General features: G+C 41.2%; 2 protein-coding genes across 2 annotated transcripts; both read left to right on the top strand.

Moving 5' to 3' along the window:
• Window positions 1–8,962, top strand: LOC135995147 (solute carrier family 2, facilitated glucose transporter member 11-like). Its single transcript, XM_065646233.1, has 12 exons — window positions 1–24; window positions 1,327–1,425; window positions 2,284–2,444; window positions 3,057–3,181; window positions 3,682–3,811; window positions 3,936–4,084; window positions 4,674–4,861; window positions 5,950–6,060; window positions 6,137–6,238; window positions 7,350–7,425; window positions 8,315–8,442; window positions 8,759–8,962. Exons 1-12 carry the CDS (start codon window positions 1–3, stop codon window positions 8,960–8,962), a joined length of 1,497 nt encoding a protein of 498 aa, XP_065502305.1.
• A 3,505-nt stretch (window positions 8,963–12,467) lies between these two features.
• On the top strand, window positions 12,468–20,097 carry LOC135995146 (solute carrier family 2, facilitated glucose transporter member 11-like). Its single transcript, XM_065646232.1, has 12 exons — window positions 12,468–12,491; window positions 13,467–13,565; window positions 14,009–14,169; window positions 15,719–15,843; window positions 16,101–16,230; window positions 16,810–16,958; window positions 17,500–17,687; window positions 17,835–17,945; window positions 18,425–18,526; window positions 18,683–18,758; window positions 19,427–19,554; window positions 19,891–20,097. Exons 1-12 carry the CDS (start codon window positions 12,468–12,470, stop codon window positions 20,095–20,097), a joined length of 1,500 nt encoding a protein of 499 aa, XP_065502304.1.
• Window positions 20,098–20,728: the final 631 nt, after the last annotated feature.

The following is a 20,728-nucleotide window of genomic DNA, read 5'->3' on the forward strand; positions in this document are numbered from 1 at the left end:
ATGACCGGCTTCCTGTCAGACCTGGTAAGTACTTGGTGGGGTATTTACACCTGTGACAATTTGTACTCTACTAGTGTTTCAAATAAAACGAAGTCAGTATCTCAGTTAAGACCACAAGGCTCTTACTCACTGAAAGCATCTCAGAAGTGGTTCTACGCACCACTTTGAGGTATTACATATGTTTGCACTTCATATGGCCTGCCATTCATCTTTGTCATATTTTTATCAATATGTGAATGTTTCTTAAATGTATTAATTTACTGGAAAATATTTGCTTATCTTCAAACATAATTTGCTTTGCTTAACTGCTGGAAAAAATAGTTTTGTTAAATATATCACTAAATATGTCGTGCAAGAGACAGCAGGCAGGGAACAGGACTGGATCTTGGCAGCTGTGACATCTTGTCAGGGATGTTAGTGTGAGCCTGCAATACTTATATCCTGGTAATGTCTGAGTTTTGAACCTGAAGCTGCTGCCTCACACATCAACAAGGCACCTTCAACTGGAGCAAAATCTTTTTGAGAAAGAGCTCCCATGGGCATATTTAACCTCTCATCCAGGAAAGAGGAATATGGCAGCATATCTCGGAAAGGCTGTTGATTTTTAATTCATTCATGGCATGTTCACTGCGTCCTGCTGCCAAGACTTATGTGGAGTAAACCTAAGAGCAGTGCAGGCTGTGTATTTTGAGATCTCTAATCAGCCAGGAAAAAAAAATCACGGAAACTGTCAAGGTGGGATGCCTATTCTCAAAACTCCCACTAGATTAAGATGACTATGCTGCTTGAGACAGGCAGGTGGGGCAAGAGCTCAGAACTGAGGATGGTAATAAGAGTTAGAAACCACACCTTTCTCCTACAGCACAGCTTGAGCAGAAGCATTGCAGAAGGGAACCTCTGTCCCAAAATCTTTCCGTGCCGTTCCCTCCTCTCCATCTGGATGAAAAACAACAGATTTCCAAGTGCTGCCACACCGGCAGGAATCCGAGTGGAAAAAAATGCTACAAGCAACACCAGCCTGGGGTATTTTTTCCCCATTTCAAACTTCTTTGTAAAAATTTTAGGTGCTGTGGGTGATTTCAGGAGGCTTTGCCACAAAACTTGAGTTGAGGGATCACTGTTTCTGTAGCTAAAGGCTGCATTTTCCTTGAGTTGGATGTAGGGAAATCACAGGAGGATATACACTTCACACCAGGGCAAGCAGAGGGAACACGCCTATCTGCAAATCGCTTGAACAAATGAGATGTTTCTGGAGAATGAAAGACACATTCAAAGAACAGCTTGATGTGGCTAAAAACTTAAGAAGGTTTTGTTCTACCTCTGCAGGTACAGTACCAGGGACTCTTTCAAATGATCCCTGTCCTAGGCATCGGTGGAACATTCCAAATTGGCTTTCAAATTTCTACAATCACTTACATGTCTCAGGTAGGCAAAGATGAACTTGACACACTGGTTAACAGTGGCACTGAGTCTACATTCCTGCTTAAGATGCTCCTGTCTGGCAGTCAGCGAGGGTTTAATTGCAGTTTGCTCCTCTCATGATTCATTCCCCTTGCCATGCTATCGTGCAAAGCAGAACATGTCCAAGTGTTGAAAATAGAAGAGACCTGCAAGTTATTGTTTGTCGAACTGCTCCTCAGAAGATGCACTGACGGGAGTGGCACCTGTCCCCCTGTAAACCGACAGCACATGTGCCTGCTGCAGTGGTCTCATTTCATACTTTCATAGCTGCCCATCAGCACAGACAAATACAACAGGTCAAGTGAAACAGCTCTAGGAAAATGTCTGCTTGTCTCCACTGATCACAGGTAAAACTTCCATTCAAGATACTGGAGTCTAAAGGCAAGACATTCTTATTTCGTAGAGATCACATTATGGAAAAGTGTTATTTTCAGGCTTCAGACACTAAGTTCTGAGTGAGAAAGTATTTAGGAACTGTACTGAACAGGTGCTATCTAATCTGGCATTATTGCCACGTATGTGAGAGAAAACCCAAAATACATTTGCAGAACTCTACAGGGCTGTTCACACTATTTTTCAGTACAAGTCCATGCCTAAGTTCCTCAGATTTCAAGGACAAAAACCCCAAAGAATAAACTCCTTTTAGTGGCAAAATGAACACAGAATACTCTATTACACTACGTCTACTAGCTAATGCACACTTTTAGAGTCTATATTACATAGTGACTTTAGCTGGAGCAACAAATTTATGTTCTAAATGTAACAAAATACATGCACTAGAATCACAGTTATTGTTAATAAAAATTCTTTTTTCTATCTCAGCATGTTAAGGCTTTCATTAATGAAACGTGGCTGGAGCGATATGGCTACCCCATCCATCAGGATAACCTCCTGTTGCTATGGTCTATCACCGTGTCCATCTTTGGCATAGGAGGCCTCTTGGGTTCTTCAGGAAGCAGATACCTGACCGTCAAGTATGGCAAGTATGTGTATTTAAAGACAATTTGTCAATTTAAACTTAACTTAAGAAAATGTCAGTTGAGGTTTTGAGTGTGAGACAGATTTTAGGCTGAGTCGTGGCTGTAATACCGCCATCTTAACAGCGGTGTCAAGAGAATTTGTTGCTTCTTGGCATTGTCCCATGGCACAGGCTCACCAACTCTGGTGTCACGCCAGACACAGTTACTCAGGTTGGGTCAGTCTTGTCAAGGACAAAAGGCAGCCCCCCAGCTGAAGACAAAATGGGTTTCTCAAAGGTGCTACTCAAAATATAGCAGCACTGAGATGCTCCTAAGTGCTACATCAATGTGTTTCACAATGGATTTTCAAGTGCCAAAAAGCTTTAAGGCTTTCCTCCACTACAAAGCCCAGAAGTTTTCCCAAACTCCCAGGTCTAGCTGTGTGTCAAGGCACATCCCGAGTCCAGGGTGCCCCATGCCAGTCGTGTGGAAGGGCTCATTTTGTCCTGGACCACATATGCATAATTTCACAAAATCAGCGAGACAACTTCACCCAAGACATCCTACATGCCAGAAGCTTAACTACCATTTCCCTTCTGATTTACAAAAATGCTTTTTACTTTCTTGCACTTATAGAAAGAAATGTCTCCTCTGCAACAATCTGCTCATGATAGTGGCAGCGTCTATCATGGGTTGCAGTAAAATAGCTCGGTCCTTTGAGATGATTCTAATTGGACGCTTCATGTGTGGAATAAGTGCCGGTAAGTGTATCTCCCCCTAAACCATATACAAATCGACACTGAATATAGCACTGTGTATTTTAATCTACTATGAATCTACCATACAGCTCTCCTATAGCATCATGTCAGAAAAGGTTGAGATTATGTGGGTTAGCTACAAGTAAATTAAATGTTACTACAGAGTGTTCAGTTATTCAGCACTTGCATGTTCTTTTTCCTTTAAAATATGCTAAGGCTTGCAAGAGATACTATGATAAGGCTACACCTACACCCCAAAGGGAAAACTGTACATTTCTTAAAATGAGGAAACTGCACTGTGCAAAGAAGACAGGAACCAAACACTTTTGTAGAAAGGGTTAGAAAATCTAATACTGAAACATCTTATACATTGGTTAAGGTATGAGAAACAATTTGGTGCATAAGGCAGATATATTCTGTAATGCTTATTTATTTACATGCAATTTAACAAATGTTATGAATGTCTTATTTCTTCTCTCCCACAATTCTCTCCTCATCTCAAGGTCTTTGTGTTCCCCTACACCACCAATATGTTGGAGAAATTTCCCCTCGGAAGATGCGTGGATTTGCAAACTCGACTTCCTCTTTCTTTTGGTCACTGGGAAAAGCCATCGGGCAAATTTCAGGACAAAGGTATAATTAATTTACAGATCCCCTCTACCTTTTGCTTCTTCCTCTGCTTTTCCACCCATTCATTTCTCTCCTCAAAACCGATGCAATGTACTTTTATTCTACACACATGTTTTATCCCCGCCAGGGAGCTGTTGGGCAGCCAGGCCCTGTGGCCCATGCTGATGGCCTCCTGTGGACTTCCAGCACTGGTCCAGCTGGTGACTCTGCCCTTCTTCCCTGAGTCCCCACCCTACCTCCTCATGCACAAAGAAGACCAGGAAGGCTGCAAAAAAGGTAACCGAGGGCTCCAGGTTCCTCTTCCTCACTTGACTTTCAATTGTTTTGTGATGTTTACTCTCCTCATATGGAAAAAAAGGACAAAGTTTGTCCTTGCTCATGTCTAAGACAACTCTGTGAATATCTACTAAGGGTATTTTAGTTATAGTTCCCACAGAGAACATGAAACTTGTTCTCTCTACAGTTCTGTATTACAAAACTTTGCACATTCAGCTGACAAAACCTGTGCGGTCAGCCTAAATGATAAATGGCTGTTTGCCCTGCAGGACTCCACAGGGCACCCCTTAGGTCTGGTTGTTGGCTGTGTACCCTGCTCATACCCTGAGGGAAGACAAAAGGGAGACAAGTGGACCCATGGGCAGGGAGGGAGTCCTTGTGCACCCCACTAGCCCCTCTCTCAGAATAGGTCCCTCTGTGCAGGAGGGGAGCGGGGCTCTGGAACACATTCTAGGATATCTGTGCCTCACACCACAGCCATGCATGCCGCACTGCCAGACACTCACGTCACCTACTCAACAAACTCCTTAGGCAACAAACAACAGAGACGAATTAACATGGCAGGTCTCACTCTCCTTCTCCTTCACAGCCATAAGGCAGCTTTGGGGTGAAGGCCATCACCAAGCAGAGATTGATGACATCATGAGAGAGAAGGCAACAATGAAAAACACCAAGATCTTGAGTGTCCTGGAGATAATGAAAGAACCAGCTTTCCGTTGGCAGCTGTACATGATAGTTACTCTGACCGCCACAGTTCAGCTATGTGGCATCAATGCAGTTGAGTGTATTTCCCCCTTAAAGTCTCAAAACACTTATTGACAACCTTAAAAGAGACATCATGGCTCTCAGGAGTTCTCTTCATTTTTCTCAGGCTTCTCAGGTGACAACTTGCTGTCTGCCCACGCTGTCGCAGGGCAGCAGCAGTCTGCAAAGTTTGGCTGGGCTTTTCATGTGACATCCCTTTGCCCAGCTCTTGGCCCATGCTGGAGTTACCTTCCTTGGTAGTCACATTTATTTAACAACCATTTTTGGAAGCCATCATGAGGCCCCAGAACCTGCTTTTACAAATGAGCCCACCCTATATTGGCAAAATCTGCAACGCAGTTTTACGTTACTGCTCCCTGCAACTGCTGCTGTTTAGCCCCTGACTCTTGGCACCCCAAGATGTTGGGATGACAGTGTGTTTACTCAACCTTTAAAGACAATCAACGAGCATGCTCACTGTTCTGGCAGCTTCTGCAGGTCTCCCCGTCTTCCTCACAGCTGAACTTTTTCGGGATCATTTTGAAGTCATAGCTTTGCAATTGCCTGCATGATTCTTCTAACAGCACGATGCAGTAATGTCTGTCAAGGAAATACACAGCTGAGTCTCACACAGCTTAAACTGGAAACTTTATCATCTCAGCATATCTCCAAACAGTAGCAGAGATCCTTGAAAAGAAAAGATGCTTGTTTTACCCCCTCACGCTCCATAACTCATGCTCTTCTTTCTTAAGAGCATCCTACAATGATGTTTTTGGATGGGATCCAGAAGAGATGATGTACCTGGCTGTTTCTGAAAGCATCTAAATCAGGACTCTGCAAACCTAATTACATTGCAGCAGCTGGAGGTCCTTTTATCCCAACATTTTATCTTTTATCAAATCAACTAATTAATTACATTTTAGGATGTATTTGTCAGCCAGTAAAGTGAATACTACTAAAAAGGGTGCAGAACTCTAGCTCACTCCAAAGCTGAGCTGCATGCTCCTTGGTTAGCAGCTCCTGTCTAGGGTAGTGTCACACACATATGGGGAAGAAATCCATTCTTTTCTTCTCTTACTGTTTTATGTTTCTGTTTTCATTTTGGTTTTTTTTTTTTTCAGATTTATTTTTACACTTTTGAAGTCCTCCAGGCTGCCGGCTTTGATGAAAGAATGATCTCCTATTTGACCCTCTCTGTTGGACTCTCTGAACTCGTAGCTACTGTACTCTGTGTAAGTCACATTACTAGGGGAATGGGTGACAATTTGTTCTTCTGGCACTGATACCAGTGTGATTTCTGTCCTTCAGAGCTCCATCATTGAACGACTGGGCAGGACAGTGCTCCTGAGAGGAGGCTATTGGATCATGTGTTCACTGCTAGCTGCGATCACCGTGACTCTCTCCCTACAGGTAAGGAAACTCTTTTAATGGCAGATTTCTCTGTCTGTTCTATTTCTAACCTCTGCTCACAGTTAGGACCATACTGCTGAGAAAGGAAAGTGAGCCTTGGAAGTGCTGAAATAACTCCTCTGTTAACAGCTTACCCTCTGGAGGGGGAACATCCTAAAGATCCAGCTGGTCTATACATAGGATTAAACCCTCTCTCAGCAAGTGCTCTCTTGTGCTCCTGCCTCCCTTCCGACATGATCCCAGGAGCTCAGCAAGGAGCAGATAAAACACTGGGAGACTGGCACTGACTCCTGATTCCATCAGACCGCAAGCATCACACGCTGGGCAGCACAGATCAAAAGGCAGTCCTAGGAAAATCGCCCTTTCTATTTGTGCAGTTTTTAACAAGTAACAACAAAACCCCAGAGTCTTTGCATTAGGTTGTTCAAAATTTATCTTTGCTGCAGAAGATACTGGGAATGCACACATCTATTCACAGACTGGAGTCCAGTTCACCTCTATCACACTGTCATTGCTGTAGCTTCTTCAGAAACAAGTCTCCTGGGTTACCAGTATCATCCAAGAGCTCCTCTATAGACACTACTGTAAAATTAGCCTTGAAGCAAGGTGGCAGCAGACTTCCATTTTTGTTTCATTTGTGAAGGATCTCTAACATAGGAGAGAGAAATCTTTTTTCCTAAAGCATTGAGTCTCATATCCTCTTGACTAAGATCTGGGAAAGTTCCTTTACAGTATCAGTTATTAAACCTATCACTTAACAAAAGCGAAGAAAGATATGACTTGGTCTCCTCATATCTCTAAGGGCTGGGGGAAGCACCACAGGGTCAAGAAGAAAGGACAGGGTGGAAAAGTACTATTCAGACTTCCTTTAACTGAAGGCTTCCAAGCCTGACAGCTGCTCTACACTAGCAAACCTGCTTCTCTGCTCAGCTAACAAAAATCTCACTGCTCCATTCACAGGAAAAAGCACATTTGTCTGCCAGTTCCCTCACACTGTACATTTTTTCTTGAGGTGACAGTGTGGGGAAAAAAGCAGCATTTCCCACCTATGGTTATTAACAGATATCACCCAGAAGTTTGTTATGTTGTTTGGTTGTTTATTTTTCCCCAGGACTGGTATTTCTGGATGCCATACTGCAGCCTTTGTCTGATTATCTTGTTTGTAGTTGTGTTTGGCGCTGGACCAGGTAAGTACTCATTCAAAAGAAATAAAGTAATCAAGTCATGTAAGCTTATTAATATGGCTAGGAGAATACTGCATAATATTTAGCATAACTCAATTAATTTAACCTAATCCTGTAGTCATTTAAATATTGTGGGTCCAATCATTGCCCATAAACTTCAATGCCATCAGGTTTGAATTTTTCTAACAAGAGGAAAGGAACACAGCAAAAAGTGGAAAAATACAGAAAAAATAGAGCAAAAGCAGATGGGTAAAATATTTTTTAAAAAGAAAGAGAACAACAAAAGCGAGAGTTCTTTTAAATTCAGTGTTGTATAATGTCACATCTTATCCCACATGGACAGCAGTGCAGAAGACCTACTTTGGAGTAATTCTTTCCCTAGAATATACTACCTGCTCCTCTTTAAAAACTTTTTATTTTTCAAGTCTACTTTTTTTTTTTTAATATTTGCCTTCTCACGTGGCATAGTTGCATTATTTTTCTAACTCAAAGTTGTCGAAGTCCTGTGACTTCAAATGTAACTGAAATGCCCAAGAAGTGAATCTGGGAAGATCACTCATTGGTGATCCAGCAGCATCATGCTGGGAATTCTTGTTAGTAATAATAGTTGTTATTCTGTTCTTACACAGCTTCTTTCATGAGAAGATGCCAGACTTTCTCAAGTGTTAACTATCTAATTCTTCAATGTCCCAAATAAATATATTTGAATATTTTGCCACTTCAATAAAGTGATATCTAGAAGATGCCACAAACGTTTTCTTTTCTAAAAAAGAGCAACATACTCAAGTGTTTTGAATGTCAGCCCATGATAGCAGCTGACTGTGTAACAGTAACACTCAATCCAAATTAAACACATTGACGAGCAATAGTTCTTATTCTTCTTTCCTTTCAGCTGGTGCCACAGTTTCCATTAGGTCTGAAATTTTCAAGCTCTCGTGCAGACCATCCGCCTTTGTGATCGGCGCAGTTGTCAACTGGCTGGGCGTCTTTGTGATCGGAACAGCCTTCCCGTTCATTGTGGTGAGTGACTTTCCCTGGGACACTGAGCTCAAGTCAGCCGTGGGAGCAGGGAGAAGAGTGGCGGGAGGTGACGATGCCGTGCCGAGTCAGAGTGATCTCAGCACCTGCTCCCCCAAGGCCACTTTTGCAACTGGAAGGCCCTGATTTGCCCAAGATATTTATTCAGACTGAAATACTTGTCAAAGGTCAACATGCAAAGAAATCCTTGTCAGATCCAAAGTACTTTGGGACCCAAATACAAAAACTGTGCCAAGAAAGTGACGAAGCAAAAGACATGCTCATCTCACTCTCCTTCTCACTTTGCTCTTCCCTGCAGGAAAGACTCAAGCACTTCTGCTTCCTCATCTTTATGGTGGTACTTTTCTCTTCAGGGATAATTGTCCACCTCTTCCTTCCAGAAACAAAAGGGAAATCAATCGTGGAAATCACAGAAGAATTTAATAAGCTAAACTTTAAAAAGCATATTCCAACAATTTCAAATCATGTCACAGAGGATTACACCTTCTGCACCAGGCTTTGACTGGCCATTAGGAGGAGTCAGGCTTTCTTAAAAAGGAAGGAAAAAAAAAAGACATTTGTTGTTTTCTGACCAGTAAATTGGTCCACATGGACTGTCAGATTTCATACCTATCACTTACAAGGTTCCCAGTTTGCCAAACCAGCACCTTTCACAAGCACTCCACTCTGGGCAGCTTAAAAAAGGAATGGTGGCTGACACTAACAGCACAGACTCCTGTGAATCATGAGCATTTTGGCTTAACTCACTGATGTGTAAATCTCTTCTTAACTGAGCAACTAATGCACACTGAAACTACATGAAGAATTCATAAACACTCTGCTGACCACAGAGAAAGGCAAGACTTGTGATCCCCTCTTTCTATGATTTCTGAGTGTGTTTTTACAACCCTGAAATGGGAACAGTGAAGTTCTTGGCATGCTGTCTCTGGCCAGGGTTCAAGCCATAACAGATTAAAGAAAAAATTTAGTGGAATAGGAGAGAAATTCTTTGTTTCTCTAGACTTGACTGAATAATCAAACCTTGCCAGGTTCCCATGCGAACACCATGTCCTTGTGTTGTATCAAGTTTGACAGACTTCAGCCTTTTTGGACTGAAGTTTTCCATGTCAGCAGCCATCCTTCGATGCAAATTTAATTTTTTGCTGAATTTTTGCATGTTTCCCTCTGTTAATGAGAGGCTCACACAGTCCTAGTAGCAAAGTAATACTATTAGGAAGAACATGAACAAAGCTAAGGCTCAAAGTAGAGCATACTATACAAATTAAAATCCAAACTCTAGACTTGCACAGTAAAAGAAGTGGTTTTCTCTCTTATGTTGCTTTGGCAGGCATATTCAACTCAGATAAGGCTATTCAAAATATGAATTCAATTGTTCATCTTAACTGCTGCTTATTTTTAATTGGAAATGTTAAACATAATTAAAATGTCAGATTGCCTTGTAATAAAGCCTCTGGCATCCACAAATGTTTGTTTCCCGAGATCATTATCTCCCTTAAGACAGCCGACTAGAAAAAAAATTACTGGTGTGCATACCCTTCCATGATTGGGGCTTTTCATTATTCCTGTCTTTAGTATTGAGAGACGCTTAAGATTTCTCACTAAAAGATAATCTACAAAACACAAAGTGTCTTTAAAGTCAGAAAAGCTCAATAATTTTGTAGTGTTCCATACATATATAACATGACTAAAAACTACCAGTCATTTGGAGACAACTACCAATATAGAAAGGAAATCTAAGCTTTTTGCAAAACAGAATTCTCTTTTCCTAACCAGTCATTCTGACAACATCCTTCATTCCATTACAACAATACCCTGAGTCTTTGCAAACGTAAGCACAGTGGCATCGTGTAGCACTGCCAGCATGACTCGCTAGTGAGATCTCTGATCTCAGTTATTCATTAGATGTTATTCGGAAAGCTTTCCCCATAAGTTCCTCACCAAGAAGCGAGCAGGTGCCCTATGGAACATAAATGTGACAACAAAGCGGAACAGCTATTTGGAGCACAGGTCAACCTTTGCCTGTGCTCAGTGGAGCAAGAGCTGTATTCTGCCAACAGTTTGCGCATGGGATGAAACAGCAAAAAAGTATGGTTCAAACACACATGGGAGGTGACAGAGGCAAAGAGGACAGTCATTCAGAAGTTTCAGGAACACTAGATGTACGTTTTCTTTCAGAGACATCAGCTGATAGGTAAGATATGTCTCAGGTATTGACTGTGAGGCAAATATAAACACTTAAAAACTCGCTCAGTGAACTGCTGTCAGCTAGACACCAAAACAATAGGTCTGGTCTATTCAGGAAGGCTTTGCATGGCTTTGCACGTGTGTGTCACATGGGACTGTTAAACTGGATGATAAATGTTGTGAGATTCACTGTCCTGATCACAGTTATGACTAAAGGTTATCTGTAGCTACTCGTTAACACTAATCGTGAAACTGTGTGTCTAATAAATGGGGCCTCAGCACAGTGTAAGTAATCAGAGCACAGAAGCAGCACAGTAACTAATCAACATAAATGCAACAGACATTACACATTAAGGGCATTACAGGAGGAAGACTCTTAACCTACCAAAAGCAGGAGTCCTAAATGAAAGTACAAGAGCAAAAAGTAAGTTACAATGTGTGTAAACTGTACTAAATAGAGGTGGTGAAGTAGAACATAAGGAAATAGGTGCAACGGGCTTCATTTGCGAAGGAAAACCCCATGGTGGTAGCTACATATCATTGCGTGCTTGTGTCTTCTCCCAAAATCATCCAAGCAAGGCAGATACTAGCAGCTAACACGGCATTTCCTTCCTTTGTCAGATGCATATTATGTTGTTTCAACTTTGCATGATTTACAGAAAAGGAAATTAATTCTTAGCATCAAAGGGACAGTCTCATTTGTGCTCTAACAACAGTTTATCTGCTGGAGAACCTCATCTGGAAAAAAAACTCGCCATGAACTCTCAGCACACATCAACAACAAAGTCAGCTTCATGATGGGGTCACGTAACAATGGGACAGACGGCTGGGTGGTGCTACATGCTACACTTCAGACATTAGCTGGAGAATCTGGACATTCTTTACATGTGATGTATTTTCTAGTAAATATGACTGCTTGCATCAATTAAGCCCTTTATGATTTCTTCGTCCTTTTCTTCTTTAACTGAAGCATAAATGGCAAATTATAAGTAAGCCTTTTACCAACTTAATACATACAAAACCTTCTTAATTATTAAGTAAATAAAGTTAAAGCCTGAGAATTTTCTGTCTGAAGGAAGAGACATCAATTCAGCTATAGAGGTCACAGAACAGCTTCAAAGCTATCATTTTGTCATCACAGACACAGAAATAAATATGTTGGCTGATGGAAATACCAGAAAAAACTGTGCATGACATTGAATCTTTCCCAGCAAAGGAAAATCAGCTACTATTAAATATTTAGCTGGTCAAGCCTGATGTGCCACTATAGAATAGTTAAGTTTGCACCCCGTTCCAAACTGATGAAGCATTTCAATTACTTTAAGTAATGATTAAGTTACGACATGCTCCAGTTGCTGTCACATGAAGAGAGAATAGCTCTTTCCTGTTTTATGTCAAAGTCCTATGGTTCACTGTCCAAGCCTCAGCTAAGACTCGCAACAGATAAGTTTGTCCTTATGCTTCTCATCTTATACTGAAAACTGAGTTAGTTATGATTTTTGGAGTCCTATTTAAAATTGATGTCTCAGTTCCCTATCCGCCTCGCACAAGACAGAGTTCTTGAAGTACACACGTTCCCTGCAAGGGAAACCAACTTGTTTACCTGGGCTAGACACAACCCTTGGTTGAAATATTTAATCCAGCAGTTCTAAACTTTGTACAACAGCTGAAATATGTGTAATTAACTTAAAAACTTTTGAAGTAAAATTTAACTTCAGTAACGTGGGACTAGTTCACTGACACTGCTATTACATTATGTGAGCATTTGGTTCTTTTGACAGGTACTAACCAGTGAGCAACAGGAATCAGCTCTGTCCCAGGAGATGGCTGCTTTCTTCTCTGACCTGGTGAGTAACTGGTCGCTTTTTCTCAGGGCTCTGCCTTCTACAGGACAAAGCTAACAAAATAGTAAAAATCCAGATTCCTTAAGGATTGTAAGCTCTTTTGGGACAGAGACCATCTTTCTTCCCTGCATTTAAACATTACCAAGAACATGTTGCATGGTCTTTTCCATGCATCAAGGTAAAATAAAGATAAAATCAAATCAAAACTAACAGAAGTCCTGGAAGTTCCACCAGTGACAATGCTACTGTACTTTCATCTTCTGAATTACTGAAAATAATACTCATTGTTAAGCACTCTGATTACTTCCCAAAGTAATGAATAGATTAACAGTACTGCAAAAGGCTAAGAAATTCATGATATAAGCTCTAAAATAATTGCTTTTCTCATTTCATCTAAAGATAATTAATATCATCCATCAAGAGTTTCCATAGTCTTAAACAAGGAAGAAGTGATAACTATTTCTTGCTCTATTTCTCAACTGCCAGCAAGAAGCTATTTTGCTTTCCTTTTTATTAATTAACATTGTTAATTTGTAAGCCTAGCAGGGAAAAAAAAAAAAAGATTAAGAAGGTGACTTCATAATTTCTGGTTTGATATATATAGGTTGCTGCAGATTGCAGACAAGGAAATTCATACCCTCTTTGCCACATCCAGGACTGCCAACCTGTCAGCTACTGCAGGCACACACTGAAAGCTGTACTATCGGGAACAGCTTTTAAAACTCTTTCTCCTTCTTGCAAGCAAAGTGGTGGATTATCTCTGTTGTACTAGCACTTCGTCTTGCTGTGGCACTGTGGCTGAGGATTGCACTTTGGCAGTAAGTTAGAGATTTCAGAAAAATGTTTAAAGCTAAGAGGATTAGAAGTGGACAACACAGACATCCAGAAGGGAAGGGCAAATGTGGCTACATAGACTCTGGCCCTGCACAAATCTAGAGTCATGAGAAGCTGATGGAGTATTTTATTCTTGCTTTGCAGGTTCAATTCCGGGGATTATTCCAACTGATCTTCGTGCTGGGAATTGGTGGTAGTTTCCCATATGGATTCCACATTTCTGTCATCAGCTATCCTTCAGTGGTAAGTAGCCATCTCTCTGAGGTTGGAAACAGAAAATGGGAATCCTGAGCTATCCATTCACCCACAGATCTCAAAATTACTGAGCATTCAGCTGATACACCTATGCCTTTTCTTTGGCTAACGTAACAAAAAATGTGTAGAGAACTTTTTCTCCTTTAAATAACAGGATAGCACTTTCTGTTTTAAATAAATTGTTACCACACAGCATATGAGCTTCAAAGAAAGGCAGAAATGTGCTTTTAGCATGCTTCGTCAGGAAGCTTACGGATTGGTACAAATGTAAAGACTTTGCTATGTGATCTCAGCTAACTTGCTTTACTAAGAAGTTTTGTCTCACAAGAAGTCTAATATTAGAACCATAGGCTAGATCTGAAGTACAACAGCCAAATCATATGAAGGGATCTTATACCCATTGTCCAGTCAAATCTCATTTTATTTTTCAGCACATCAGGAAGTTTATTAATGAAACCTGGATAGAGCGACATGGCTCTCCCCTCCATCCTGAGACAATCATGCTGTTGTGGTCCTTCATTGTGTCTGTTTATGGGATGGGAGGATTCCTTGGGAGCCTCTGCTGTGGCTACCTGACTACAAAATATAGGAAGTAAGTGTTTCTTGTAACAGCTCAATAGTCAGAAAGTACAGGGAAATACCAAGGTGCTTCTTGGTTGAAGCAGTCTGATTGAAGACTAAATGGATTTGGTTTGCCCGCACACCCACCTCTTCAAGTAGCAAGCAGTCTTTTGTCTTGTTTATCTGCCCTCCCCAGGGAACTGTATTTCTGCAAAGGCTGCATTCACCAACATATCACTGGATCGGGGCCTCTGGGAGCAGCAGGATAGTGTAACTGCCTCCTGTTCTCTTCAAGATCCCCTGTGACTCTCATAAAGATCTCTCAAGCTCCCCAAACCCCAAAAAAGGAGCTGTGTGTCTTGTGTTGGAACCTGGAAACCACTGTGTGGAAGATATCCTTAAGTGTCAAATAAGAGCCAAATTTCCACTTAAACGCACTCATCCTGGGGTGATGATATTATATTAAATATTGACATATACTCTAGTGAAAATGTGAACAGAATAGGAAAAAAAAAAAGCCTGTAACTATGCTGTAAAGATACAATCAGCACCAAAACGAATTATCCAAGAGACATCTTGGTAATGTTCTTGGCAATTCATTTTACTGCAAGTCAGTTCCAAACTATCTTTTCCACTGGATGGAGAAAGGATTCCTCACCAGTCTGGTCTGTTCTCTCTTTTGTGTAACACCACTAATTTCATTTGCAGAGAAATTGGCAAACACATCTGCTTGGTGTGACCCACTTAAAGATCTGCTCCACAACCCACTGATCCAGAGGCCCCTCATATGGGTCTCAACAAACCACCTTAGCCTGCCTGCAATTGTGTTCTGTCCTACCAGGTAAGTGCCCCCAAGAAATTTCTTGTGGGACACTGCCTCATCCCACACCCACAGGGTCTCCCAAGACTGGAAAAAAGACCATGCACTTCTTCCACGGGTTATCTAACACATGATAATTGCTGAATCACAGCCTTCTAAATGGAGGATCACTGTGAATCCTTGATGTGTGCAAGAGGACTCTTGCCTAGCAAGCACTGCGGCAAAACAACAGCGTGCAAAAGACGTTGATTTGAGCCTGAGAAACGGGGCGTATGAACGTACCAACCCATAATTCACACGGAGTGTATTTTGAAATATGCCTCTAAAAACTCTGCCATCTCAGATCACATCCATTTAGCAAAGAGTGTCTTTAATATGAGCCATTCTAGAATGGGAGCCACAGACTCAGATTATTTCTGAGGAACAACCTGACGTTTTATGAGGAGTTCTAGCCATTTAAAATTCTTGGTGACAAGCTGGGCCAGTTCTTTGATCTCTTTCCCTACTTGTATGGAGGAAATGCTGAAGTGTTCCAGCTGTTTAAATTCTAAGCTAAAAAATATGAATGAATTCAGATCTAAAGGATCCTAAAATTTTAAAGAATCACTTTGACTATCCAAAGTCAAAATTGTTTCAGCCATTCATCCAAACAGCAGAAATTGCTGTACCATGCTTCCTGTCACAGCAAGATTACTCAAAAGAGTACAAGAGTTCTCATTTCACACTACATTCTCACAGGCTTTTTTTTTTTCTTTTTCAGAAAAAAGTGCCAAATGTGCACCAACCTGATCATTCTGGTAGCTGCACTTATCATGGCCTTCAGTAAAACAGCCAAATCCTTCGAGATGATTCTGGTCGGCCGCTTTCTCTATGGCGTTGGTACAGGTATGTGCCCATGCCACTGCGGAGTCCAAGCATCCCAGCTGCCCCAGGGTTGTCTCTATACGTATTGCCGTTCTTGGAGAATGATTTATAAAGTAAATATACTAGACACTTAACAAAAGTGAAAGACATAATCCTTTTTTGCAAGAAATTGTAATCAAAGTACCAGAGTGAAAGGAAACAATGTGAGAGAGGATGAAGTCAGAAAGTTAAGCTATTCTAAATATTTTAACTGCCATTTATCCTCTTCTATTTTAAAGGTTTTTCTCTCAATATACATCCTCAGTATGTAGGAGAGATTTCACCCAAGAAGCTGCGTGGATTCACCAACTCCACAGTTTCTGTTTTTCTAACACTGGGAAAACTCACAGGACAGGTTATTGGACTACGGTAAATACTTCAATCTTTCTATCAGGTTACACCAAAAGTAACAGAAATCTTTCTGTAACCTTATCCCCTCACCTAGTCAGTGACTGACAAAGCAACTCATCTTCCCCAAAATAGGTCTTAGCTTATGGCAGAAAAAAAAGTTTTGATCATAATTGAGGCAAACATACAGTTTTAAATACAGGAAACAGAAAATTAACTATTCGTAATCTGGTTTCTTCTTATTTCCACACCCTTTCTACTAGGGGCCTTCCCCTTAAAAATTTACTGTAATTACATGAAAAGTCTTAGCACAATGTTTTGATCCTGTGGTCAAACAGTAGTCAAATGAGTCTCATTAGCTCTCTAGACATTATATTGGATCCTAATGATATTTAGAAAGTTTTCCAAAATGCCAAATAATTCCTTTAAAATTGTCAGAAATAAAAATAGCCAAATTTGTGAAATTTGCCAATTATCAATTCAGGTTTTTGCTCCACTGCACCCTTGAATGGAATTTGAGCAATCCTCATCACTCAGAAAAACTTTCTGAACATTCATTCCACTATCTCAGCATAATTTTGTTTCACATACACTTTCCAGGGAGATTTTAGGAAGCGAAGATTTGTGGCCATGGTTGTTAGCATCTAGTGGACTTCCCGCATTGGTTCAACTGGTTACCCTCCCATTTTTCCCTGATTCACCATCCTACCTCCTGATACAGAAGGGTAATGAGGAAGCCTGCAGGAAAGGTAGAGTGCTTGCTTTCCTCACTTACTTTGCTTCATTTGATATTTTAGTGACAGCCTGTGTAGAAGACAAGCAAGCAGGGCAGAGCTGTGCAGCACGAGTGCCATGGAGTAATAGCAGAGGCAATTCTCAATAAAACAGCTGAGGTACCTACAGCAATACAGCTTTATTAACCTGGGGCCTCATCTGCTTTAATTTATTTGGTTAAGAAAGATTTTATTAACATGTCTAAGCTTTCCCACTTTGGTGGGCACTGTTTTATTTCTTTAGAGGAAATGGTTTAGGTAGTTCATTTTTTATTAAATAAAATGTAGTTAAATGTTCACTTTGTTTACAATTTAGTCAACTCAATGTTAGAAAGATATGCTATACTGACAACCAGTGAGTCAAAATTCTGGACCCAGACCCAACCAGACAACAGAACCAGACAGCACCGGAACAACCCCCTACGCCAACGGACAGGCAGACTAAGGGGTTTAACGTAACCACTCGTGATGGAGCTGTACTGGTAGAATAATCCACTCCCCGCTTTGCCCCCAACAGCCATCAGGAAGCTCTGGGGGGAAGGAGACCACCAAGCAGAAATTGAAGACATTATGAAGGAGAAGGTTGCAATGAAGAGCACAAAAACCTTGCGCGTCCTCGAAGTAATAAAAGAGCGATCTTTGCGCTGGCAACTTTACACTTCGGTGACTGTCATGACCACCCTGCAGCTCTGTGGAATCAATGCAGTTGAGTGCTCTCTTTATCCCCAGAACAAGAGACAGCTCTAAGCAGCGTTACAAACCCCTCTAAGTTAATGTTGTTAGACCAGCTAAGAATTGCATCCCGATTGCAACACTTTTTTCATAGGTGCATTTCCTCTCTCCGTTTTTCAGATATACTTCTATTCTTTCAAGGTATTCCACACAGCCAGGTTTGAAGAACACCTTATCCCATACGTGTCCCTCGGAGTTGGGTTGTGTGAATGCTTATCCTCTATACTGTGTGTAAGTCTTTTCAGACTTGACTTTGAAGGAAAAATTTCATGCGGTCAACAATTGTACTTTACCTTACTTATAACTGGGCTCAGGGAAGATTTGCATAACCTAAGACACATCTTCCTGCTTCTGCAAAACCACATGCAGGATAGAAAGCAGCTCTTTTCCCAAATTATTGGTATGACTGTACATCTATAGACTGATTTCTACTCTGTAAAATCATTTTCTGATATTCTGGATTAGTTGTGTAAATGTATGTGTGCACAATTTTATATATACCAGCACACAAGAAAGAGAACTGTCTAACAACAGCCTAGGGTTGACTAATAGATGCAGCTTAATTAATGAGTTAGCTTTAAAGGAGCAAATTAAAGTCATTAGGAATTAAGAGACCCTCAAATGACATTGATTTCTGGCTGTTATTCAGATAAGTCTTCTGCGAAGAACATATGGAGAAGGGAAGTACTATTTGACTTTCTGTTTTTCAGAGCACCCTCATAGACCGATTTGGGAGGAGGGTGCTGCTGTGTGGAGGGTACATGCTGATGGGCTCTGTGCTGGCACTCCTGACCATGACCCTGTCGCTGCAGGTAAAGAGGCAGCAGCTCGCTGGCTGCTCAGCACCAGCCCTTGCTGCTCTTGCCTCACATGACGGGAACAAAACTTGAGTCAGTGGCAGAAAATACAGAGTTCTGCTATTCTGTCATGTATCTAATGGTTCGATATCACTGGTTTCTCGCTTTTAGCATCAGTTTTTCTGGATGCATTACTTCAGTGTTATCTTGATCTTCCTGTTCGTTATCTTCTATGGAACTGGACCATGTGAGTACATCAATGGGAGGAAATTTGGTATCATATTGGTTGGTGACACAACTGGCAGAGGAAGAACAGGCTAGACCCATGGTAAAGTTGTGGAAATTAAGGAGGGAAGGGCAGATATGTACAAGTGGGAGACAGGAAAAGGATATAGATGCTTCAAATTTTATTGCTGATCACAGAATCTAAACGACTTAAAATACAGTATCATCGTCTCCAGAGGGTTTGAGACAGACATTTCAGACATTTTTAAAATATTCAGCTAAAACCAGGATTCTAGGCATTGCCAGGTATATTATTCATTAACTCAGTGAGTTAAGCTTTATGCCTACCAATATGCTTCAGGTGGAACTGACCACAGAACCCAAAAGTGGAACCGGTTTTATTTACTATGCTAATAATGGCTACCAGTGCAATATGGAACTGCACAGATCCACTGGCACCAGAAGAAGAATTCCAGAATGTATGACAGAAATCTAAATTAGCAGCTGTAGTCCCTTTCTGGAACCAAGGTCTTTCACCCTCACAGCAGAGGCCACCTGCCAGCAGGCACCTATTCTGCCTGTTTGCTGTTTTCTACCACTGCCATCGTGAGGATCTTCGGCCGGAGCAAGATGCACTGAGGAACTGTGGAAAAAATTACATCTGGTTTGTGTTTTGCTTTCCTTTTTCAGCTGGAACCAGTATAACTATCATGGTTGAAATCTTCAGTCAGTCATTCAGACCATCGGCCTTCTTGATCATTGGCTGCATCAACTGGATGGGACTGTTTGTACTTGGGATGATTTTTCCAGTCATTGTTGTAAGTTACTCTAACTGGATCCCTCCCTCTAGGTTAATCCATTTCTGAATGCTGACAGACAGCAAAATAATAGCAGTATATTGCAACAAAAGGCAAAGCTTAGAGCTCTCTCCAAGTACCAAACCTGCTCAGGAATCGCCCAGGCCTGTCAGAGGAGCAGCAATTGGACTCAGGTCAAACTGGCCAGCGGAAACTCTTGGTTTGATACCTGTCCTGGTTTGTGTATTGAGCACATCTTTGAATTTCAATTACTAAGACACGGACTTGCACCCAAGGGCAGGGAAATAGAAATGAGATTCTTATCTTCCTTACAGTGTCTCCCATTTCTGCCTGCAGGATAACCTCGGACCCTTCTGCTTCCTCATCTTTTTGGGAATCCTTGCTCTATCGGCAATTTTCATCTACCTGTATCTCCCCGAGACCAAGGGAAAGTCAATCATGGAGATAAAAGCAGAGTTCAACAAGCTGAATTTTGGGAAAAAAGAAACCTCAGCCACTGGAAACAACTTTCCTAAGGAACAGTTGTTCTGCACCAAACTCTGAAGGTTCAGAGGAGAAATTTGCATCTCTTAGAAAAGACAGGAAACAATGTTGCAATAGAACTAAACAGGAAACATTAAAAACAGACTGCAAGCTCTTCTGTGTCTTTTTTCTTTTTTCTTTTTAAAAATATAGATACGAATTTTATTGTCCTAGAATTTTATTTCTTGCTGATAGCTTAACGTTTTCACAGGAAATTTCACCACTCCCTTTTGAGATCTACTGAATATAAAGATTTTTTTTCTATTAAAAAACCCTTTTATGATAGTCTACCTTACAAAGCTTTAAAACATTTTGTTAACAGTCTGTAGGGCCCAAATCCTGCAACAAGATCATCCATACAGGCTCTGCTCACAGCCCTGGGCCTCCGTTGGTCTCCCTGGTTGCCGGGAGTCTGCCCAGTGCCACAGGTACCTGAACAGTTTGTTATTGCGCTTTCCTAAATGAGACCTCACCAGCTCGGATGCCCTCAGAATCAGGAAGCTGCTGACAAATATTTCAGAGAGGAGTATTAGAAACGTGAAGGACCAAGTAAAATAATTTAAGAGAAACCAGGGGAAGGAAGGATTAAGAAGTCTACGTGATCATCAGTCACGAGTCTGGGGAAACACAGAAGTCTGAAATATTTGACTAG

Source organism: Caloenas nicobarica, chromosome 16 (assembly GCF_036013445.1).
Source record: "Caloenas nicobarica isolate bCalNic1 chromosome 16, bCalNic1.hap1, whole genome shotgun sequence".
NCBI lineage: Eukaryota > Metazoa > Chordata > Aves > Columbiformes > Columbidae > Caloenas > Caloenas nicobarica.